This window comes from Pelobates fuscus, chromosome 5 (assembly GCF_036172605.1).
Source record: "Pelobates fuscus isolate aPelFus1 chromosome 5, aPelFus1.pri, whole genome shotgun sequence".
Lineage (NCBI taxonomy): Eukaryota > Metazoa > Chordata > Amphibia > Anura > Pelobatidae > Pelobates > Pelobates fuscus.
In genome coordinates this window covers 177,137,307-177,163,091 of record NC_086321.1, presented here as the reverse complement: position 1 = coordinate 177,163,091, position 25,785 = coordinate 177,137,307, and the positions used below count along the sequence as shown (strand labels likewise).

At 40.2% G+C, this 25,785-nt stretch overlaps 1 protein-coding gene across 2 annotated transcripts in view; it reads left to right on the top strand.

Annotated features, from left to right (window-relative positions):
- Nucleotides 1-24,981, top strand: part of CASTOR1 (cytosolic arginine sensor for mTORC1 subunit 1) — a 44,653-nt gene extending 19,672 nt beyond the window's left edge. The window contains exons 3-10 of one of the 2 annotated variants that reach the window (XM_063454760.1): nucleotides 58-251; nucleotides 2,258-2,387; nucleotides 7,306-7,429; nucleotides 7,590-7,703; nucleotides 12,083-12,165; nucleotides 18,136-18,230; nucleotides 20,875-20,949; nucleotides 24,883-24,981. In XM_063454760.1, the coding sequence (XP_063310830.1) occupies nucleotides 58-251; nucleotides 2,258-2,387; nucleotides 7,306-7,429; nucleotides 7,590-7,703; nucleotides 12,083-12,165; nucleotides 18,136-18,230; nucleotides 20,875-20,940 (806 nt within the window). In that variant the 3' untranslated portion in view covers nucleotides 20,941-20,949; nucleotides 24,883-24,981. Of the gene's footprint in view, nucleotides 1-57; nucleotides 252-2,257; nucleotides 2,388-7,305; nucleotides 7,430-7,589; nucleotides 7,704-12,082; nucleotides 12,166-18,135; nucleotides 18,231-20,874; nucleotides 21,146-24,882 lie in introns of those variants that run through there. The other variant, XM_063454759.1, reaches the window with a different exon arrangement.
- Nucleotides 24,982-25,785: the final 804 nt, after the last annotated feature.

The following is a 25,785-nucleotide window of genomic DNA, read 5'->3' as shown; positions in this document are numbered from 1 at the left end:
AGTTTTACTAAATATGTATTGGTTATTGTTATAATTTATTAATTTACACTTTTACAGAACTACCTCCATCAGAATATCTGCATGTGGCTGAAAACACGTGGAGAGTAATGAACGTCCTCGCCAATGGGTTTTCTTGCAGTGCAGTCCCAAATGTGGGTGTTACGAAGATTGCCAAGTCTGTCATCGCTCCCCTGGCTGAGCACAACGTGTCTGTGTTAATGCTTTCTACATACCAAACAGACTACATTTTGGTGAGCTTTGTATCACATTATGTTAGACTTACAACGCGGTCATGTGGGCTGTCCCATACAAAACCACTTTAGTATTTCAAATGTGTACTGAGGAATACCCTAGCATTTACGGGGACTTATGTACAACATACCACTGTGAATAGGTGTAGATTCTGTTCTATCAAAATGGTATGGCCATGTAGAACTCCTCCATGAAGAAAGGGGTTTAAATCACTTGGCTATGTCACTGAGAAATAACTGTACAATCACCTAGGAGGTAAAATAATCTACTGCAGAGACTTATTTATATAGCTCCCGCAAATTCCATAGCGGCCCTCCCCCACAATCTTTCTATGTGCTCATGCAGTGCATGTTTTGTTTTTTTTTGTTTAAAAAATTAGAAGCACTGTCAGTAACGATCACTTTTGAAAGTGCCACAGGAAAGCGCAAATTCTCATTTTAAATAATTTAAAACTAAAAAAAATATAAAAGAAAGACCGACGGACAAACTGAAGACTGCTGTAGTAAAGGCCTGGCAAAGCAATACAAAAGAGGAAAACCAACGTTCGTTGATGTCCATGCATTTCAGACTTCAAGCGGTCATTGCCTGCAAAGGATTCTCTACAAAATTTAAAAAATTTGCATCTTATTTATGCTTGTGTTAATTTGCCAATTACATTTGAGCCCCTGGAAAAAACGGTTTATGAAAATGGTTGTGTTTTCTAAAAGCTTCATGCAATAATTTTGTTAAACACCTTGAATTAGTCTGCACTTCAGATGCTTCTCGGTTTTATTTCAAATCCATTGTGGTGGCATACAGAGCCAAATTATGAAAATTGCGAGTGTCTGTATATTTTAAGATCTAACTATATCTCTATGCCTAATACACTCACACATACGTTAAAGGAACACTTTAGGGTCAGGAACACAAACTTGCATTTCTGACCCTGTAGTGCTAAAACCACTACAGCCCCCTTAAATATAGTAAAATCTTTCTTGTATTCAAGTCTGAAACTGCTGGCTCTGCCTGTGAAACTGGGGGACTAAACATGCTACTATTCAATTGAGAAAGGCCTTGTGTACCATATATAATTTGTTTGCTACTATATTCTAGTTCACTTACTGCATAATTACCTACAGCTTACACATGATCGATGCACAACACACTGAATATCCATACTAAACTTGCAATTTCTAACCTTAGTTCCATGCCACACACCCACGATCAAACGCTTTCAACTTCACAAGGATGTATAGGCATACATGTGCAACTATCTTAATACACACGTTATGGCTGGCCTTTCAATAGCATAAAGTTCACTTTAATATACAGTTATAACGTGTATAGGGCCTAAAGCACGCATGACCCTGCTGCAACCACTACCTGCGCTACGTAAATGTGAAAGTGACGAAACCTGTGCACACTTGACACCTGTCGTTACCTGATTACTTTGACCTATACGCCTAACGAGATGTCACATTTCCCACTAGAACTAAACTAACTCTGCAAAATACATACAAATTTAAAAACCTGTTCACCCGATTTAACCATAAAGACTGAGCATGACATGTCGTACTGTTTCGAAATACACGCAACCAAATATAAGTCTGTCTGTAATATTACATGTGATCTGATAAATCCGCCTTTGCGCAGGTGACAATATACATGCATCTCCATGTACTGACATGCACGTCTCTGCGCAGGTGACTACTTGCTTCCTAAAAACAAATATGCAATCCGCGTTTATGATACGATGACAATAAAAATATTTAAAACCATAAGCTGTAGTTGTTCTGGTGACTACAGTGTCTCTCTTTAACCCCTTAAGGACCAAACTTTTGGAATAAAAGGGAATCATGACATGTCACACATGTCATGTGTCCTTAAGGGGTTAAAGACTTGGTAAGTCTTACAATAAATGCAGCAAGCTTGTTCAGGCTGTGAATTTCTAAATGTGCTGGCTTCCACTACAGATAGAGAAACCTTTTATTGAGTTTGGTGTCAATGTTCTTTGACTTGTTTTAAGGTCCGAGAAGATGATTTACCCGTGGTCTTTAACACATTATCTGGAGATCTTAGTATCTACAGAGACGAGAATGGGGAGCTGGTCCCGTTTAACTTGGATGAATCCAGCAAGGAAATGAAGAAAGATATTTGTAAGTATCTACACACTGACTGGGCTACGGCTGTGTACACTGTCAGCAGATGTGAGCATTACATTAAGGGCTGGACTGAGGGGGGAAAAAACTGTCCTGAAAAAATGTGTTGCATCTGCCAAGCACAGATGAGAACGTAACATTTCTGAGTGCACTCCTAAGACCATTTAAAATAAAGCTGTTTTTAAAAAAAAAAAAATTATTTTTTATTTTTTAAAGGAAATTTGAACACCTGAAGCACTTCAGCTTGCTAAAGAGTGTTTCCATTTTTCTTATAAAAGTGGGGATTTTTTTATTTTATTTTATTTTTTTTAACCAATCTAACATTTTGCACATCCCCTGCTGTCAGACTTCCAGGAGAGAAGGCTGAATGGCAGGTGCTTGCCCAGGGTGTTAACAGCAATACAGCTCATTGAGACGTCTGATTTGAACACCCATGCAAATGCTTAATGAGCAGTCACTGAACATACCTCAGCACAAGTTACCGTATATACTCGAGTATAAGCCGACCCGAATATAAGCCGAGGCCCCTAATTTTATCCAAAAAAACTGGGAAAACTTATTGACTCGAGTATAAGACTAGGGTGGGAAATGCAGCAGCTACTGGTAAATTTCTAAATAAAATTAGATCCTAAAAAAAATATATTAATTGAATATTTATTTACAGTGTGTGTATAATGAATGCAGTGTGTGCGTATGTGTGTGTTTAGGAGTGCAGCGTGTGTGTATGAGTGCAGCGTGTGTGTGCGTGAATGCAGTGTGTGTGTGTGTGTGTGAATGCAGTGTGTGCAGGGCCGGTGCAAGGATATTTGCCGCCGTAGGCAAAAATAATTTTGCCGCCCCCTCCCCCCACCATATGTCCTGACTCCCCCCCCCCCCCCCCCTCCTCCCTCAGTGGTCCTTACCTCCCCACCCCCGTGTTCCTTCACCCCCCCCCCAGTGGTCCTGACTCACCCCTCCCCTAGTGGTCCTTACCCTCCCCTCCCCTAGTGGTCCTTACTTCCCCCTCCCCTCCCCTAGTGGTCCTTATCCCACCCCCTCCCTCTCATAGTGTTCCTTATCCCCCCCATCCCTCCCATAGTGGTCCTTATCCCACCCCCTCCCATAGTGGTCCTTATACCCCTTTTTTTTGTTATTATTAATTTTTTTTTATTATTATTTCTTATTTTATTTATATATTTTTTTTTTCGTCCCCCCTCCCTGCTTGATATATGGCAGGGAGGGGGGCTCTCCTTCCCTGGTGGTCCAGTGGCAGTTCAGTGGGGGGGAGAGGGGGGCTGGCAGAGCTGTAACTTACCTTTCCTGCAGCTCCTGTCAGCTCTCTCCTCCTCTGCGCCGTCCGTTCTGCTTTTCTGTCAGCTTACACTGTAAGTCTCGCGAGAGCCGCGGCTCTCGCAAGATTTACACTGGGAGCTGACCGAGGTGCTGACCGGACGGCGCAGAGGAGGAGAGAGCTGACAGGAGCTGCAGGAAAGGTAAGTTACAGCTCTGCCAGCCCCCCTCTCCCCCAGTCTGTATTATGGCAATGCAAATTGCCATAATACAGACCTTGACTCGAGTATAAGCCGAATTGGGGTTTTTCAGCCCAAAAAATGGGCTGAAAAACTCGGCTTATACTCGAGTATATACGGCAGTTTATTTTGCCTAGGGAAAAGGGGAGGGCTTACAATTGCAGATACTAGATCTGAAGTTATTGCAACCCAAGTTTGAGTTGCCTTATTAGAAAACATGCATGTTATCTTTGGGCTTAGATCTACGATACCTTTTTATATTTTACTTTTACGCAGACTAGGTGCAAGACCATTTTTAGTAAACTTCAGCTGAATCACTGTAGCTTCTTGGAAAAAGTCTGGTATACGGGCTTGAAATCTGCAAAAAATAAAGCAATTTTCTGATGGAGTCCTGGGAGTGCACTCCTTTTCAGTGGACATATTTATAAGTTTGGCACCAGAAAGGCAGGGTCATTTACTAAACACTGAGTTTTTGTGGATATTCCTAGCTGTAAAACTTGGGCTAAAAAGTAGTTTGAACATTTTTCCTAGTCTGTTTTTTATGGCCTAAATCATACGTTTCATGATGGGGCTGCTGTACAACAGAGAAATGCAGGCAAGTGACTGGCAGCAAAGGACCGGAGTGAGGGGTGGAGGAAGCAAACAAGTTTCAGACTAGCCTGAAGAGGGATCAAACAGCCTGATGCTCCAGGAAATCTACCAGCATTGCTCTGGGCCAGTCCAGCAGGGATTTACACCATCGTACGTTAAAAGGTTCCTGTTTGCCTGTAGGACTCTTGCACACCAATACACTTGAACAGAATACAATGCATCATTTTCAGGCCTCCTCTTAACATGGACAGGATTTCCTTTTTCTTTCCTGCATTTGTTGAAGGGCCATCTTCAAAGAATAGTTAACTTGAATGCAGTGTAACTGGATGTTTGTTTTTTAAGGGACTAAAACATGCTTGTCCTCCACTGCATGCTTTTTGTTTAATTCTAAAACTTCTTGCTGTGTATGGCAGTCTTAAGTTTAGACGCTAACAAACGTTATAGCACATATGGACATTGGAAGACTGAATTTAGATATAGCCATTACTCTTTAATGGAAAGGATTGTAGAAGCATGATTTCTGTCAAAGGGCACAGATATTCAATACAAAGTTTGGTAACGGAACAGTAACAACTATCTGAACGTAGGTCATCCCATTCACTGATCACTGTCATGTCAATAGGAAGGAATGTTGTGTTCCAAATTTTGTATTTTATTGAATTTTATGCACATATGCAAGAATTCACATCAGTGTATTGGTGTTGGGAAAAGTTACGTAACATAACAGTGCATGGGACATTGCAGATTAGGTACTCTGTGCATACTACAGCGACTCATGCTGTTTGCTGTTGGTGTGTATCAGTCCTGGTGCTAGGGATGTTGACAAGGCTGCGTGAAAGTGATGGTACCTGGTGGGCAGGTGTGCAGGTTTGGGATCAAGGGTGGTGATAGGGGTCAGGGCAGTCCCATGGGTTGGGCCTATGGTAGTGGCTCAGTTATACACTGCTCTGCCTGATGTTCCGATAGTCGAAGCATGCGGACTCCCAGGCTGTTGATCCTGAGGTTGGGTTCTCAATTTGCATTCCCTGTCTGTTCCCCGCTCTCCCGTTGCAGTTGCTTGTGCCCACTCTTGCCGTTGTCTCATTCCGTACCATGCAGAAGCGTAGTTACTCTGGGTCCTCGTCTGAGGTAAGTGTGAGGGTTTGGTTTCTGTGGGACACCATCAGGGTTCTGTCAGCTCCCCAGCGGTACCGCACCAAGTGGTCTCTCAGTTCCTTGGCCAGTCTTGTTCTGTCTAGTAGTGTGGCAAAGGGGATGTCTCTGAAGAACAGGATATTGGCGCCTTCGAACTTCGCGCTCCCCATCGCTCTGGAGCGTACCATGATGGCCGATCGTACAGCTATGTCTCTGGTGACTATTATAGTATCTCGTGGGGCAGCCTCTGGTGCTGACCGTGCCTTCCTGACCCTGAATGCTGTGAGTATCATCGTGGGGGTGGGGGGGATCTGGGGATCTGCTTCTCCCTTCAGGCCAATGGTAGTGATCAGCTTTTGGGTGTAAGGGAGTAGTTTGTCCCCTTTGACTGCCTCAGGTATCCCCCCCCCAGGCGTATATTGCGGCGTCTGTGTCTGCCCTCCAGGGTCGCCACAGAGCGGTGTAGCCTCCGTACCTGCTGTGTTAAGCCGTCCAGGGTAGTTTCAGTGGCTTGCAGCCGAGTGTCCTGGGCATTGCCTCTCTCCTCTACCTCCTGGAGTTTGTTTTGTATTGCCTCCATTTCTCACGGAGATCCGACTTCCAAATTTGGCGCATTTCCAGGAGCATCTGCTTGATGTCCCCCTTGCCTGCAGGAGACTAGTCATCGTCTTGGAGAGGTGAGTGGTTCCTCTTCCTCCTCAAAGGATTCCTCCGAAGTATCATCTGTGTGGCTCCCCGCAGGCGCCATTTTAGGAGGCGCTGGCGGGGTAGGCCACTCAAACAAGTGTCTTTGTGTAGGGGGGTTCTGGCACTTGAAATTTATGGTGCTTGTGTCCCATGTTGTCTCTGGGGGGCTGGGATCGTGGAGGTTCCTCTCCGGGTGAATGTGCCAGTGGGATTTGGGTATACTTGTTGGAGTGAAGCAGAGCTCCACAAAAGCACGTCTGTTCGATCTCTTGGTCGGCCACGCCCCCAGTATGTTATTTATTTTAACCATTTAAAAACGATTTGCATAAGGATGCCTGATCAAAATCTGCCAGTCTTTTTACCGGGCTAATCGTTGTATGTAATCAAATTAGGGCTAAAACTAGATGCTTGAATTTCATTCCAAAGCAGGATTTTAATTTATAAAAATACAGAAAAACATGAGTTTGTAAATGGGTAATTTGACTTGCTGAAAAATTGGAGTGTACGTGTAAGGTTTAACTTATGTAATATTACACTTAAAATTATGCTTTTAGCTTATTTTTATGTCGTTCTTTTGCATTGCAGTGTAACGTATGGTACTGCATATACCATAAATACTTTGTTATGCATAAGACTTGGTATTCCTTTTTGCTCTCAACATTTGCAAATTCTGAAATGGCCTTTAGAGGGCGTTTGGAGACCAGTATTTGCTTTGTGTGTCTGTGGTTTTAATTTTTTTTTTTTTTTGTCTATGTATGTTCATATATTTACTTTTCTCTAATCTGAATTGTATATTTTCGTGACTCCTTTTCATCTGTAATCTCATCTAAGACTGCTTCTGTGTTTGTTCCCATGTGTGCCTGATGTTTTTTGATGAGCTAGTTTTACGGTCTTCTGGTAATGATCTGGATTATAAAATGAGCAGGTACTTTAAAATCTTGCGCAAAAGACCTACTTTAGTCTTGTTTGTGAAATTGTTTTTTATTTTATTTTAGTGTTTAGTCAAACTGTGCATCCTGTACTGAGTCCACAGAACAAATTCTGTATTCTGTCCATTGATCCAAATGCTCTTCCATCAATTTCATCCATTCTACTTGATGTCATGTTTTATTCAAACACGTGAGTTTTCATCTGCTGTTTGTGTGTGTGTGTGTTTTTAATTTGGGGCCAGAGAGTTGTTTGCAAATATGCTCTTAAAGTATCAACTGGTTACATGGTTTAGTTTGTAAAGGTCCTTTAAAATAACAGTATAACAGTTTTGCTGTATCATTCTCCATAGGTCTCAAAACCGTACTCCTGCAAGTTCACCAGAAATTGAATCAATCAATTTCTTTGCGTTCTCGTTGATAGATGGGTATATCTCCATAGTCATGGATTCTGAGACACAGAAAAGGTATGTAGGTGTGTGTGTATATGTATGTGTGTGTATATGTATGTGTGTGTGTGTGTGTGTGTGTGTGTGTGTGTGTGTGTGTATATATATATATATATATATATATATATATATATATATATATATATATATCACCCTAATAAACATTTTGTTTTCCTAGCACTATAGGCTCTTGGAGTACTCTCCTCCCCAGCGCTGAAGGGGTTAAAACCCCTTCAGCCACTTGCTTTAATCCAGCGCCATGCTCCCTCAGTGCTGGTGACCTCTCCTTCCCCGCCACCAGCTCCCGAGTGGAGCCTCATGCGCGGCCAGAGGATTTGAGAACGGTCTACCAGACTGACACTAAAGGCACTTTGTGCAGTTTCAGAGTGTGACTCTGCATGCTTTGCATGATGACGGCCAGCTTCTTTGAAATCCCCATAGAAAAGCATCGACTAAGGTCTTTTCCATAGGAAATTATTATTATTATTATTATTATTATTATTATTATTATTATTATTATTATTATTATTGCAATTTATATAGCGCCAACAGATTCCGTAGCGCTTTACAATATTATGAGAAGGGATTTAACTATAGATAGGACAATTACAAATAAACTTACAGGAACAATAGGTTGAAGAGGACCCTGCTCGATCGAGCTTACATTCTATAGGAGGTGGGTGTAAAACACATTAGGACAGGAATTTGCAATCAAATAAGGTGGACTGCACTTTAGGAGAGGGCAAGAGACAGGTATGTGAGGTAAGGGTTAGTCTTGGAGGCCATATGCTTTCCTAAAGAGATGAGTTTTAAGGCACTTCTTAAAAGATGCAAGACTAGGGGAGAGTCTGATGGCGGTAGGCAGGCTATTCCATAGGAAGGAAGCCGCCCGCGAGAAGTCCTGCAAGCGCGAGTTGGCCGTACGAGTGCGGACAACGGACAGGAGGTGGTCACGGGCAGAACGGAGAGACCGAGAAGGGACATACCTATGGATCTGTGAGGAGATATAAGAGGGGCTAGAGTTGTTCAGTGCTTTATAGGTGTGAGTTAGTACCTTGAATTGACTCCTATAGCATACAGGAAGCCAATGTAAGGACTGGCAGAGGGGTGAGGTGTGAGAGAAACGACTAGAGAGGAAAATCAGTCTAGCAGCAGCGTTCATTACGGACTGTAGGGGTGCAGTACGGCTTTTGGGAAGACCAATCAGGAGAGGGTTACAGTAATCCATGCGGGAGATTACCAGAGCATGGACAAGCTCCTTGGTAGTATCTGGTGCAAGAAAGGGGCGGATGCGGGCTATGTTTTTAAGATGGAATCTACAGGATTTGGCAACATGCTGGATGTGAGGCTCAAAGGTGAGACCAGAGTCAAGTATGACGCCAAGACAGCGCGCTTGCAAGGATGGACTGATGTTGGTACCACAAACTTGAAGGGAGAGTGAAAGAGGAGGATCAGTATTAGGAGGAAAGTATTAATGTGTGAGCCGTGCAGGTGTTGGGTCACATGGGCTGACGTTGGAGGAGCAGGGCCAACGCTACCATAAGGCATTTGCCTTGGGTGCTGCCCTGCAGGGGGCGCCCATTGGGAGGTTTCCCGGTGGGCTGCCCTGCTGCTGTCTGGGGCTGGTGTGCTGAGCTAGCGGCTCCTTAGCCAACCCCCAGCGCAGCCACTCACCTGCTATGCTCCCTCCACCGTCTGCCTGCTCAGGGAACGGGTATGCTGTATCCCCAGCAGCCAAGCAGAGCACTCTGCTTCCTGCAGGCAGGGGAAGCCGGGACATGACCTGGTATCCTGGCTGCCACCTGCCTGTGAACATCGGAACCACTCTGAGGGGAACAGGAAGCAGCCTCTGCTCACATTGCACAGCTCTCCTGCTCCCCCTGCAAAAATAACAACTTCCTGCATCCTGGACCTATTCTTCTCTTCACAGCACACAGGTAGGCTAAGGAGGATTGTTTATTGTGTGCATGGTTGTAAATTGGGGTGTGTGTGCGCTAAATTGCTGTATTTCTGTGTTGGTGTTAGTGAGTGTGTGAATGACTGTTAGTGAGCGTGCAAGTGACACTGTGTTGGTGAAAGGGACACTGTATGTTCGTGATGGTGTGTATGTGTTTTAGTGAGACTGTGAGACTGTGAGTGTGTGTGACCTTGTGTGTGCTAGTAAAAGTGTCTGTTTTCTTTAAATGTGTGCTTACTATGTCTCTCTCCTAAATGTCTCCCAGTCTCTGTTTCCGTTCTTTCTCACTGTGTGTCTGCTTTCACTTAAAGGGACGCTATAGGCACTCAAACCACTTCAGCTGATTGAAGTTATCTGGGTGCACTGTCCCAGGGCCCTTAACCCTGCAAAAGTAATTATTGTAGTTTTTAGCAAAATGCAATAATTACCATTCGGGGTTAACTCCACTTCTAGTGGCTATTCATGTGGACGTCAGCGTCACGCAAAACACATGGGAAAGCATTGTATAATACTTTTCTATGGGGAAATCCTAATGCAGCCATTGAGGAGTAAAGGTGGAACAGAGCCAGTGCTCGACCCGGATAAGTGACGGAGGGTATTTTTTTTTTTTTTTTTATATATACACCCCTTTTGCACCACGAGGTGTCTCTTTCCCTAAATGTCTCTTCACTGTAATTAATAGTTTAATGAATAAACTTCTTCTGAGGGAATGTAATTGCATTCATTAATGTGCAGAAAAATGCATTGTTGCCTAGGGCAGCAAGAATCCTTGCACCTGCCCTGGGAGGTGGAGCCTGTCCAAGACCTTGGCACTGGAATTGGGTCAGTGTTTAAAATGTTTATTTAACCCTTTAATGACATGGGGCATGAGAGGATTCCTCTCGTGTTGGGAATACAAAGCTGTATTCCCAACACTAAAGTGTTCCTTTAAACAGTTCTTCAGCTGGGTCCACGTGAGAAATTAAAACATTGTCTTCTGTATCTCACTCACTTTCATATTCCACTCTTGTTTGTTCATAATCTGGAAAAGCAAAACAAGCTTTCCTCCTTTATCAGACCCCAACACATTTTTCAATATAAAACTAACAGAATATTCTTTCGATCACAGCAGAAGAGGCCACTGCTGTTAAAAACTAACTCTTTACGTCCATTTCTGAATAAATGTGCTTGAGTAACCGTGTGTATGTTTCCTTAATGGAATTGTGCCTGATTGACCACAATAGAGGCTCCATAGCAGCACAAACAGTATTGGAGACCGTTGATAGTCTGCCATTCACCTTCATGTTGGCTGAGGGGTTAGTGTAAAGTGCTCCTATCCAGGACTTCAACAATGCTTAGTCCCGAAGTTTCTAGGGTGGAGAAGGGATACACCCAGTCAACTCTATTGAAAGCCTTTTTGGAGTTCATGGCTCGAATGGTGGGGGTTCCAACTGCTATAGCACGATAGACAATGTTGACAACTTTTGTATTTCCTGTGCCCTCTCCCCACCATAATTCCTGCCTGTTTGTAGTGGACCAAGTCTAGCATGAGATGTCTTAAGCAGAGGGCAATCATTTTTGTGAATTGTTTTGTTGGTGTTAATTAGGAATACTAGTCTATAGCTTCCACATGCTTTGCGAAGATGGTTATAGACGCTTACATGGTGGGTGGCGCTGTTGGTGCTTCTGGGAAAATGCCATTTAAAGTGAATAAGTAATACTCAAGTGAGGGAGGAAAGTGTGGTATAAGCAGGTAGTGGGGCCATGTGGGCCTGGAATTTTGCCTATGGGATTTGACTAGCATCTCTTCCACATAGCCAAGAGGGCTAATCTCCCTATTACCAAGGCAATCTATCCTATCTTGTTGTGTTCCTGGTGGTTGGGGCTGATTTATAAAGGTGCTGGTAGGTTTGAAACAATACGCCATGGAGTTGGTCATAACATGCTGTCACCCGTACAGTTATTTTAGAGATGGCAACATGGCTGGTTATCTATGCTTTAGGACTCAGGCTAGTATCTTCCCAAATTTTATAGGCTTGTGTGTTAAATATGTTGTGCGTCAGTGGCCCATATGCATAGAGATGTGTTCTACATGTCATTATCTGCAAAGTTCACAGGACCTTTCACAACCTCTTATTGCAGTCCAACGCCATTCTTATCTTATGCCTGTATTTCTTTTTCTTTTTTTAATCCTGAACGTGCTAACCCAAAAATAGGACTTTTGAACAAGAATAATTTGATTGCTCAATTTGATTTTTCACTGAAAGTGTTAATTCAAATCTCAGACCCACTTCCTCAGTTTCCTAGTTTTTAGTAGAAAATGTCTTTCTCTGTATTTTGTAATAAGAGTATTTTAATAAACACTTTTTGTATGTTCCTGTCAAAGCTTTGGTGAAAGCCTTTGGAGCATGGTATTTTGAGGGTAAATGGTGATTTGTCTCTCTTGTCTTTGTTCACTCAGGTTTCCCACAAATCTTCTTTTGACAAGTTCCTCTGGGGAACTTTGGCGGATGGTGAGAATCGGTGGGCAGCCACTGGGTTTTGGTGAGTTTATGTGGTTCTCAATGGTCTTACTAAAGGTCAGTCATATTCTATGAAGGCTATTGGTTATTAATCAAATGGGGTAAATACATTGCATTGCTTTTTGGGAAGATGATTGCAGGTCTCCCAAAGTGTTTTTATAATCATAAACAGTCATTGCTGTGTATTCTTTATTTTTCCCTGGAATATTATTACCTATTACAGCACGAAGCCCGATGTTACATGAAAGAGGTCACTATGTAAAAACTGAATTTAGAAGTTACTTCAGACTAGCAATGTCAAATATGTAAATTGATTTGGGGGAGAGTGACTGACTGGGTTCTTGGTGTCAGTGAAAATTTAGGTCACCCATTGGCTCAGTGAAGGTGCTTGCTTAGTGTCTTTGTACCAGAACTAAAAGATGATGCTGCATATGTCTTCAATTCTTATAGTTTTTATTTTATAAAGGTTTAGTCCGATTTTAAATGGCATTGTGGAAAACTGGCTAGGTAATTAAGATGAAATGGTTAAGTCCAGAGCTCACCCTGCTTGTCCTGGATGGAAGACTTCATCCAAGTGGTTGTTATAAAATGACAACAGTATAGGCACTTATTTTTAATTTTTATACAAAAACAAAATGGCAAGCGCTCAACTGTTCGGGTTAGTTTGTGAATCATGCAGTGATTAAAGTGCAGGGTGCTAAATGAGTAAAGACCCGTGTCCCTAACAGGTTAACAAAAACCCATAGCACACAACAAAAGTGTTGCAGGATATTTTTTTATTTTTTTTATTCGCATAATGCAGATCAAGAATAAGCATACATATAGTAAAGTGCAAAACATGCAGGGAATTCACCTTACACATAACGCCTTTATTGTAGGCAAATAAAGTGCTCAATGCCTTAACCCATGTGTAACAGGTATACTGACAAAGCTAGAGACCAGAGCACCCCTGGTGCAATACTTTTGTGGTGTACTTTGGGTTTATTTTGTCCATGGTACTTATTTTTGATTTGCCTATGTTAGACTATATATGACTCCCACCTGTCCTTCCCCAACCTCTTCACAATCAACCCCGCCTCATCTCTTCTAATTACCTTTTCCCTGTACCAATGTCCTTTTCACACTGCCATGTCTCTCCACGGACCCACATTTTTCAGTGAAATTCCTGACCCAAGTAGCGTACCTGAAAGTTATTCTTTAACTACCAGGCTGCTGCTCCCCTCCACTATTCACACATATGAGGAGGTCCCTACTTGTCCTCCTCTATCACACAGTGCCGATTAGAAGGTTGAAGAGACCTGTCACAGGGTCTTGCATGACTGGTGCGTGATGTAGGCTCATTTATTTGGTCTATTATGTATTTTTTTAATTTTTAAAAGATCCATAATATATTGCTTCTAATTCACCTAAACCAGACTGGTTCTAACATCCTTTTTAAATGTCCTGCCAGCTGGGTCCAACACCCCCTTCCACTGATGCAAGTAGGTCAATGTAGAGGGTGCCATCATGAGTAAATACCTCCCAAATGAAGAAAAAAATCCCTGTAACTGCTTAACGAACTTTTAACTGAGTGATAAAATATCAAAGGTAGAAACTAAAATGTGCGCTGCTCCACGAGGGAGGGGGGGACCTAATAACCTTATAGTGCCAGTAAAACTAGTTTGTTTTCCTGGCACTATAGTGTTCCTTTTAATGAGCTGAGAAGGACTGCAATAACAAAATGTTCATACAGATCTGGATAGGTGTGCAGTATAAAAGAGACCTCCCACCTCTGGGGAAAGAAACTCCTGTTGTCAGTAGTATGCAATATTTGAGAGCATGCTCAATAAGAAACATGGAGTAGAATGTTCCTTACTTGTAAAATATTAAGAGGCTCTTCAGCCAAAAAGGTGGGGTGCTGTTACCCTTCCCCTCCCCCCCCCCCCCCCAGGTAACCAGGATAACTGGTATTTACAATTCACTTTTTTATTTTTTGTTCTTAATTTGGAAATCCTTTTTAGATGTCAAGGATCTCAAACTCTCCGCCAGATAATTATGTAATACAATTCTTTGAATTAAATGGATAATAAAATTTATGAAAGTTGTAGAGGGCAAGAGTTTGGCAACTACCTATATTCTACAGCCTGCTACCTATTAAAGGGGCGCTCCATTCCCCAAATCCAAAAATAAAATCAATCCTTATTTGATAGATGTGCCCTCAACTAAAACATGGATGCCTTTTTTAAAAAAAAAAAATTCTTCTCATTAGGATATATCTAAAACTGCTTGCAAAATGCAGATTTTTTTTTTTGTCTGAAGCTTTTACATGCACTCCCCTTATAACCTGCCCAGACTTTCTTTGGCTCTCCAATCAGACGTTTCAAAGAAGTCTCCTGGAGCTGAATTGAAAGGCAGGTGCTTTGAGCAATTGAGCTCAGGAAGTAAAAAGACCAGCTTTCTGATTGACAGCCAGGTTAACTTAGAAAAGTGCTAATTTCTATTGACCTCTAAACTTTCTTGTAAAGTGGGTGGGGGGAGTAGAGTACACATTCTAATCACAAAGCACTTTAGGAATCTAGACTGTACATTTAATCTGCCTATATTTACAATACAGGCATTAATATAATGTTGGCTGCTTTGGAGTAATTATTAAACGTCAGAGAAGTGATGGCTCACTTTACTCTCCTGAATAAAACATTTAAAATACCCGTAACTTGAGTTAATTTTTTATTTTTTTTTTAAATCACTCCATGCTTAATTTTCTTTTAAACTTGTTTTAAAGATTTAGCAAATGATCAAACAAGGAGAAGAGATATAATTTGAAAATTTAAGCAAAGATTATGCTATCATTCCTAGCCTGGTGTCAAGATCTTGGGATTCTTATGGAGAATCAAATAGTTTATAGTATATAAAACGTCTCTTAAAGAGTAGTGAGTCTACACCTTGCGTGTAGGACCCACAGAAGGTGGGACTCTACTAGTCGTCCCGCCTCTAACTTTTTACATAAAGAGTAATGTAGAGTTTCTACATTACTGTAAGGGACATCACTGTCTTCTAGTTAATCTGTCTGTTGGTTCAGATTTACACTTCCTTCATGTGATTTCCACAAGTTGGGCGTTTCCACGCTAAGACCAAATTGTATTCCCGAAGTTCTTTCTGGGAAAGGATTGGTCTTTGTATATGCTAGTTGGAGGTTTCTTTAACACAATAGGCTTCTTAGGCCACGCAGGAAGTTTCTTTCATCCTGGGATCTTTCTTCAATCTTTCAGGATCCCTTGCACTTTGGAGGTGGTTCCTTTTTCAGATTCTAAAGCTGCAAAAGCATTCTTAGTGGCCATTACCTCTGCCAAGAGAGTAGGCAAGCTTTGGGCTTTATCTTCAGTAGAATTTAGAATATTCAGTCAGGGTAAAGTAGTGTTTCATCATACACATTCAATTCTTACAGAGTTATCATTTAGAGCCGCTTATCAGCTTATTTTTCAAACATCCTTCTACAACTATGCCACCTTCCCGCTGGAACTAAGATGGCATATTCTAGAGGTTTAAAAGGGCATTACAGGTCTATCTATCAAGATCAGCTGAATACAGTAAACCAGATCACACATTTGTCATCTTCTAAGGAAAGTTTAATGAGAATGAAGCCTTTCGAAATTCTATTTCTCATTGTTTGGTCTGTCAAAATGGCTTGCTCTTCGGTAGTTTTGCTACGCCAGCTTCTCACAGCACATTACACAAAGGCAATGGCCACGTCATGGGCAGAGAAAGCTCTTGCTTCACCCGAAGTAATCGACAAGGCTGCTTTTTGGTCATCTTTTAGCACTTTTGTCAGGCATTTCGGGCTAGAGTTACTTTCTTCCTCTAAAATTGCGTTGGGGCATAAAGTACTGCAAGCAGTTGAGACATAAGGCACACCCGATTGGGATCTCACTATATCCCGTAGGTACTGCCACCATATGTCAGAAAAAATGAAATTTTTACTCACCGTAAATTATTTATTTTTTTCTTAATATTGTGGCAGTACAAATCTCACTCCCTCTGAATTACAAATTTTGCTTGCGGTAAAGGGCATGGGTGTTTATTCTTGCTACAACTGAGGTGTGTTTGCCGGGGGAAGCCCTTTTATAGGGTAAAGGGGGGGAAGGACTTTTCTTAATTCCTATCTTGCAGATGCTTGTCCCAATTAGGAAGCACAACCCATATGTACTGCCACCTTATTAAGAAAAATAATTTACGGTATGCTCATGGGCAAGTTGCATAGGACAGAGCTTATAACCATGTCTGGCTGGGAGGTGAGCCAGAGAGAACTAGATGTGAGTTTCTCATACTACCTTTCCCCATACCAAACATGCATATTTGTTAATTATACTGAAAAGTAAATATAATATAATACAAATCCTAAGAAGTGAATGTTCCTGTCTAACAATCTGTTCTGTTTTAGGTTTACCACTAAAATACACCAGGTTAAGCAATCTCAAAACAGTACATTAAACTCATATCTCCAACTTTTATAGATTATGGAACATCAGTCTGAAAAGGCTGTTTAAGTGGGAGCGTTTCAAAGAGCTTGGGATATCCCAGCCAGGAAAACTTTTTTTTTTTAATGAAGGTTTAGCTGGTTGATGGGGAGAAGCTTTATGGAACATTTCCTTCTTGGCAAACAAACTTAAAGCAAATGTTTCATCTTTCTTTACCTGGGTGAATGACCTCATAAATTGGCCTTGCCAAGTATGACGAATATATGGTGAAAAAAAAGCATCAAAGCTTAAAAATGAGTCAATTCCATCCATGGGTGTCCCTCTATGTGGCACGGATGTTTTACTCATCACTTTAAAAAGAAATTGTTGGCACTATTAGGGGTTTTCCACATAGTTTTAATTTTCCCACTTCTGCAATGTTTAAATGAAACTTATTTTACTCAAGGGCCCACAAATCTCTAATTTTTAGCAGTGTTAATGAATTTGGATTGTGTTCAGAACTTTTTTATTATTATTATTTATTTATTTATTTATTTTAATTTGTATGTGTGACTTTAAGACTGAAGGAATATGGGTGTGTAAAAGCAGTGTGGTTGAAACAAGGTGGGCTACAAATTGGAGGAAAGGGGTTTGCTATCACAATAAACTCACTACATTCAAACAGGCTGTCTCTCCATGCAAATATATTCCTGCACTCTCACGCCACAAAAATACATTCCTACATATACACTCCAAACATGCATCACTACATTCATGAAGACTAATCCGAAATACACTGCCACATAAAATGGTCACTTTGCAAATATGCAAAGCTTGTGTGCACAAAGTTAATGTTGTTCAGAAACTGAGACCGCTCTAGTCTGTAAACCTGCCCCTCAGAGCTGTCAGTCAAGCAGCCCAGAACAAGAGTTCCATGATGCCTGTTCGTTTTGTACTAAATTTGGTCTAAGTGCACGCTCTTCTCCCAAGGATAAAAGACATGGAGCATGGTTCTGATAGCCCACTTCACTGTTTAATTAATCCACACTAAATGAAACTATGTATAAATGGAGCAGGTCTATTGCTAATTCATGGTTAATGGAACTGCTTTATGTAGTCCCTAGAATTTGTTTGCACAAAGCTATATGGGATAACACTCCAAAGACTGCAAAGTATGCTCCTGATTTGAGCTGTAACTTTTGACAGTGGCTTAAGACTTGAAATTCTATGCCATGCATACTAAGAACACTGAGCAAGGAATAAAACCGGGAAATGCATAAATCCTGGACTGTTGGTGGTCCATGAGGACCACTGAACTAGACTGCATTCACACTGCTAAAAATGACATACAGATGAGCATTGTTGTACCCGGTTGGCAGTAAGAGCGATTGTAATGCTTTCTTTTTGGAATGCATGGTTTCCTCTAACCGAAACAAATATTTCCAGTTACAGAACTTGTTACAGTATGTCTGATATTGTTGGGTCTGTTGTTTTTTGTTTTGTTTTTTTATACCTATGCCATGTATTTAACTGTACTGATGCACATTTCTTTCACACAGATGAATGTGGAATTGTAGCCCAAATAGCTGGACCTCTTGCCGATTCTGACATTTCTGCCTATTACATTAGCACCTTCAATTTTGATCATGCTTTGGTATGTAAAACTTTAAAACTTACCATAGTGCTTCTTGTTGAAACTCTTAATAAGAGTCTCATAAGTGAACTCATGTTTGGGATTTCTGTTTGATAAGCATGTCAAAAAGATTCTCATAGTTGAAATTCTGGTGCTGGAGTTTTTACAGGTACTTCCTACTGGTTAACCTCTACTGAAAGTAAACTTAACTTGGTCATTATGAATTGTGTGCCTCATACAGTATAGAGCCTTAAAGGACCACTTGCATGGGCTTTGCAAAATATGGTTTAAATTAATCCAACTGAAACTGATTTTAAATAGAAAATTACAGGTAAACCTTTTAGACACCAATAGCAATGCTTTGCTTTATTGCCAACCTTCCAGTGAGCATAAATGAGAAACTGATTTCATTCTTTTTAGTACATTATGCAGATAATGCATAACAAATAAAATACACATGCTATCTAGCATCTACTAGTAACACAACTTTTATTTGTATGTATCCTGGGAGAGTATTGAATAGCCTGAAATGAAACCTCTGCTTTGCAATGGCATTGCATAATGAGGACACAAATACTAGATTCACTTTATGGAAATTGCATTACATTAGATATACGCATTTATATTCTCACCAAATAACCATAACTGCAGCATGAATCAAAGTAAAACACAAAATTCTCAGTTTAATGCGAAATGTATATCTTACTCGAATGAGTTCTGAAGTTCCTTTTTGAATTGATAAATAAGAGGTTAGAACCTTTTAGCTTATAAAACAAAAATAGGCACGCCAATAATTTTAATGCCGAATAAGCCATTTAATATATGTGATGGGATTTTGACTCCATCATTTATTTTTAAATCTACTTCATATAATTTTTTTTACCTTTTTATTAGATTTGGTAAACCTCGGTTCAGTCCAGGCACAGCCAAGGCGCACTCTTCAAATGAGAACTATAAATAATGGGGGGGATATTATCAGTGTTCTGAAAAGTAGCCGTTAAATTCCATCATTCTTTAGATCACTTTAATAGAAATGTTCAAAAGTATCGGTTTTCTTCCTTAAATTCCTCCAGTTCTTGGCGATTTTTCCATTTCACAAGACTGACAATTTTGTTGACTTCTGCCACTATAATAACTATGCCAAATTTTCGTAAATCTGTTATGCATTGGCCAAATACTAGTGTATATTCATAAATGACCGCTAGATGCAAAAAGACTGGTCTGGATTTATTATAGTGACCCTTTTCCATCCAACTTTCATGGAACTTTTAGTGCAGGACACATTGATAAATAATTTAATTGGGGGAGAAAGGGGTTCTCCTCTGAATGCTAATTCTAAGCGCTCTGCCATGTGCAAACTAAAGCATTTTTTTATATGAAGCCAAAATAATAGTGGCGTTGTGTAGCTTAATTGATATGTGGATTTTTCAATTTACCTTCTCACACCTTACAAATACAGATCTTAATATAAGGTATAAGCAAGTAAAACATATAACCTGGGGGCGGAGCCTGGCTGTGGAGCTGAGCAGACACACTATTTGTGGGCTCCTGAGCTTGGGCCCGGTTAACGGCTGAAATTCTGGGCAAATCACCTAATCTATTTTTTTTTTTATCTTTATTTTTTATAATCTTTATGCAAATCACCTAATCTTGAACCCCAACATACCATATTAGCGATAACAACCGACGCCATCTTAACCACTGCTTGATCAACCACCCCTATCCCTTCAGGCATATAGAGTGTGCGTTTCTATACTGTGTCCACGGAGATATGATTTATGCTCTTTATACATGTTTTACGCTTGGTAACCATCTTGTCAGTCTAGTCAACCTGTTTATACAGCTATCAGTCAGCTACTGACTTATCGAATGCATGTTTATTTACAACCATAACCTAATCGGTAGCATAGCCTGGTTGTAGACCAAACTGTTTAACTCCTAATATCACATCTAGCCTGCCATCTAACCATCCCACATATAATTCACAAAGCCTGTATATATGCTATATGGAACAGACTGGAACCTTCATAAATGTTAACTCTTGTTCATACTATTATAAAATTGTGCTTATATAATCTACTACTCCAATTGTACTGCAAAATGTCGAGCCTGTGGATTGCCGTTGGGGTACCTCAGGTCTGTATGTATTAACTTCATGCACAGCAAAAATAAAAAAAAAACAAACAAAAAAAACAACCTATTAAAAAAATACTGGGAAATGAGTGCCCCTTTTAAAAACCTGTTTTTTATTTTTTTTATAATTTTTTCCATCCAATCCCTGTCTGATTGCAAACGATGACCATATTGGACTTGTCAGGAACAATCTGTGTACAAATATTTTTATATACAGTTTTGCAAGGCACTGTTTATGGCTGTTCATGTTCACAAAAAGAGTCGGCAAAACGAAACCTTGCACAATCACCAGGCAATATATACAGTATTTTCTTAATGGCTGCGATGTTCACGGAGTCAAACAAAGGTTATTTCTGGTTGGCTTCTGCAACTTGCTTTCAGTTAACACCCCTGTCCCCATAATTTATTTTGTGGGTTGGTAGGCTGTAAAGTTGTATATGACTACAGAAAACACTGCTTATTTTGACTTTTTTTTTTTTTGCTTGTATTTTAAGTGTGGGTATTAAACCTATAATTTGCTTTTTGTGAACAGGTGCCAGAAGAAGACATCGACAATGTAATCCAGTTATTAAGAAAGCGTCAGGAAAGCCATAGATGAGATGAAAATGTCTGTGCCTGTGGCAACCAGTGAACTGTTCCGTGGCAGCTGTTTAAAGAAAGCCTGAGCACAAAAATAACAAGTGCAATTCAGATTTTGGCCTCCTATTAATGCACATATATTTTTATTTTTTTCCCCTTTTCAAATTTCATGAATGTTTGAAGAAGAAAAATAAATCCCCTTGCGTTTTGCAGCATAAACCTTCCCTCTTGGCCACATCTCCCCTTTCTATAAAATGTCTAATGGTAAGATACATAAATTGGTGTGAGCCACTCTCTTGACCCCCACCTCACAGCCAGTCACTACCCTCCTTTTTTTTTTCTCTCTGCAGTATTTTAAAACTCTGCAGAGAAAAAGGGGGGCATATAATAAGAGGCCAGTGATTGGCTGTGCCTTGAAATAATGTTGGCTGGACCAATGAGTGAGTTAATACCCTGTTCTTATAAACACTCTTACTAGCGTGAGCCAAGTTGCTTTGTGACTAGTTGTTGCTGAGGGGATGGGGCTTTGTTGCAAAAGGCTGTATAACTTTAGTTTGAAAAAGGAAAAGGAAAAATACAGCATGAATATGAGGACGAAGATGCCAATACCTGTCAAACTTAAGTAGTGCAACCTTGGCAATTTAGTTGTTTAGAACTAAATCTCCTCTGATTCTTTACCATCATTATGGCAGTAAGAGCATTAAGGGTGATGTAGTGCAACATCTGGCATGCCAAGGTTTTGCCTACCCCTGGCCTTGAATGTTCTTTTTGAGCACAACTAAGCAAATACTGCACTTCTTCTTCTGTACCATCCTAGTCTGAAAGCTGACCTAGAATTGAAGACCTGAATAACGAGCCATCGGCTTACCCAGCATTACTTGGCCCTGCTGCACAGTGGTTGTGTGCCCCTCCCAAATACTCGAGACTCTTTTTGTAGAAAAGAACTTGCATACTACAGTAAACTAAACTATACTGATGGGTGAGCACCTTTTTCAGGATTCAAACTCCTAGTGCAAATATGGACATTTCACAGGAATAAACTACTCCACTTTGTAATACAAATGTTACCAGATCTTTTGGTGGTATCGGCTATTAGTGCTTGGTAAGTTTGTAATATAAAAATTATTTGTGCCAGTTTAGGATAAATGTATTTTTCTATAGATGGATTTCTAGTATATTGCATACATTAAATGTGTGTGTTTAGCCTTTCCTGCTAAACTACAAACATCGGTCATCAGACCCCTCACAAATGATCTTCCACTTATCCCACAAATGTAAGCATGCAATCTAGTGTCATTGGGGATGGGGCAATCGCACATACCGCAGCTCCTGTTTGCAGTGCCTGCCTTTGGGGAAGCAATCATTAATTCCGATTATTCAATGTAACTCGCAATTTATTACAATAATTTTACTTTTATAACATTCTAAACAATTGTTTCCATCGTAAATTATTGCTTTCCTGGCAACTCGTGGTTCTGTTCTCCTTCCAAAGAAGTAACTTTTTTTTTTTTTTCCTACTTGTACTTTAACTACTTGTAGGCGGTTGATGGGTTTTAATACCCTTTACTGGTCTGAGCCAGTGGCACACTATTTGTCTGACAGCATCTGCATAGCCTGTAGTGTAAAGTTAAATGTGATAAACTATACAAAGCTATTTACAGTGAGGCATGCTAATGGCATGGCTTATAAATTCACATTGGCTACTCTTTTAAACTGCTGTTACTTGCAACTCTCATCCACTTAATACTCTAAGCCGTTCACGTTATTTGGGTTACAATCATTTAAGCTGGAACTTCTTCCAGAATTGTCTGACAGAACAAATCAGAGGTCTGCTCAGTTAATGCAGTTGTTATATTATAAAGCTTATTCATCTGTTAGAGCATTGCTGTCCATTTTTGTAAAGATGTTCTTTGTATTTTGCAGTGTTATTTGAGGTCACTCTGTGGTAACATTAGTGACCACTAAGGTGTGGGTGGTTGGGAAATGGGAAACATGGCTTTTGTTTGTGTGTTTGTTTTTTCCTGAATTTGCTACTATCAAAATCTTGCAGGATGTCTGTAAATCTGTGCTATACAAATGTAATCTTTAAGGTTGGCGTTTGTCACATTTGTATACACGCTGCTTGCTTATAAACAAATGTATATGTTAATAGTATGGCATCTGAATGACACCACATATCAAAAGGTAAGTGTACAGATTTAAGAGCACAATGTTAGAGGTACAATGTACTCTGCTCATAATGTAAAAGTTAAAACCTAGATTTTATCAAAAACAAACTTCAGGAATGCCTGGTGTGGGACACTCTGCAAACATGTTTCCAGGAATTAACGAGATGATAGTCTGTGGACTTGGCATAATTTGCAACGACCCCCAATGGTGATCTTGCCGGTGGGGGGCACGGAAAGGTAGTTTAACTTATCTGAACCTGTCCCTTAAATAGCCATCATCCAGCCGATACTCTTCTAGTGCTTAAGCACCAGGAGCTGATATCACTGTTGTATTTACATATGTGCAAAAGTACAGCATTGAGGTCTATGGAGGATCCCGTGAGGCAGAGGGCTATTGACACTTTTTGATGACGTTGGCTCTTCCCAGTACCAAGCAGAAGAGAAAATCTGGTACAAGGTTACCCCATCTTTGTCTGGGTAGATAGATGTCTAGAATAGAGATGGAATTTCAAGAGATTTAAAGCCATATTTCATAAGGGCAGGTCTGCTTTAGTTTGGCTTTTTAAAGAGCCAAACCATAAAATTATCATTGTAATTAGTATCTATTCCTAGGACAGAATGTAACAATCTTGTATCCAAACTACTGGTCTTTTGAGTAAGATTTGCCCAGATCTACATCTAATCAGCTTGACAATTCTATTTTCACTATACCTAATCCGTCATTTTTAAAGACCATTTCCCTGGTAAAGTAACTTTCATAAGGACGTTTTTTTGTTTTTTGTTTTTTTTTTTGTTTGTTTGTATACTAGTTTCTTTTTTTTTTCAATGTGTATACACCCCTTCCCAATTATGTGGATCGCTCTTGTTCGGGGATTTACTTGACTTATATTCTGTGTGGGGTGCTGGCCAATAGAAGTACTTGTGTTAAATGTTCAACTTTTTAATGTTTTTCATTGAATTTCTACTAAGTTTTAAACTTGCATATAAGGGCAGAGTCCAATGTACATTGAATACACATTTACCTCTTATGTAAATTTGGGATCTGAGGCTTAACTCGTGTTTTATTAAATACATTTGGAATTCTTAATCTTTCTGTGAGAATCGGTTAGGAGATTTCAGGCCCAGGTCTTGAGCTTAAATGTGCACTTTAGTCTGCTGAAAAGCTTTGTTTGTGGTTTTTTTTTTAGTTTTTTGTTTTCTCCACTTATTAAAAAAAAAAAAAAGTGTTGCACTCCCCTGGCTGTCAGACAACAGATCCAGTTACTTCCTGGTTGGGTTAGTTCAGTGGAGCTAAACTCAAGAAGCAGCAATTACCTGTCTTGCAAAAACTTCTAATTGAGCTGTATTGGGTAGTCTGGACAGCCACAGAAAGTCTGGTTGGGATTAGAAGGGGAAGGCTTGCAAAAGCTGCAGACCAGAAAAATTCAGGTTTTGCAAGAGTAGATATACCGCAAATGACGACATTCATGTGTTTTTGTTTTTTTGTTTGTTTTTTCATTGGGTTCCTGTGTGACAGTGGAATCCTCTGTCGAAGTACCTGAATGATATGCTAGCATTGACCATAGCAGCTGTAATTGACAAATCATGATAGCAGAAGCTACATCCTTTCATTGGGTTTTATGGAGCTGAAAAGGATCAGCCACTTTAACCCCTTAAGGACACATGACATGTCATGATTCCCTTTTATTCCAGAAGTTTGGTCTTTAAGGGGTTAAAGGTGTACTCCAAACAGTGTTTATTAAAACTGGAGAGGCATCTATGACAGTTTCTTAGACTGATGGTTCTTCGTTTAGGGATTGATAAAGTCTTGTTCCAGTGGTGATAACTTGAAACTCTGAATCTTTTGGTGCTCTTTATGGACTGAGATGCACTGATCTACACACTACGTGTATATTTTTTATATAGTTATGAGAAATAAAACCTATTTTGCATATACATTTGGATTATACTAATAAAGTATAAAATGATCTGTATTTTGTCTTATTTTATTGCATTTGTCAAATCCTATGTTTTGCCCATAAGAAGAAATGATAACCTATTTCTAGCTTACCTTACAGGAACTCAAACTAGATGGCAACAAAACAATGTGATTTATTGGCAGTCTTGACTTACAATGATTCACACATGGGATAGAGATCCGTATAGATGGTTATTTATGATCTGGCAACAGATCAAGAGTACAGACAGTCTGGAGACCATGATCCAGTAACTGGACTGGGAGGCCCTTGTCTGCGCTGAACAAGAGTCCACGGGCACTTGGGACTGCAGAAAGGTGGACTTGTATTCCCCAGGGTTAACAGTCTGCCATCAATAGGCATTGGTTAAGCAGCCCCAGGAAAAGGCAACAACCCCTCCCCCAATGAATAGCCTCTCCCCATTGCTTAATGGGACTGATTTGCTGCTTGGTGACAGGCAATAATCCCACTGGCCCATTCTCTCTTTGTATGATCAGAGGTGGAGGTACAGGCCAGAGGTTTATTTGTTTTACTTTCATCACTCACCAGTGGCACCTGCTATGTAACCAGTTCAGGATCATTCTTCTTATTTATACCTTTGCAGTATCTCTAAGGCGATGCAGCTGCATCTGGCTTCATTTTACTTTTTATTTTCTGGTTTTGCAATGTTTCTTTTTAATTGTCAATAAGTTTATATGCCAGTCAAGCTAATCTAATATGTTATTAGCATTAGATACCATT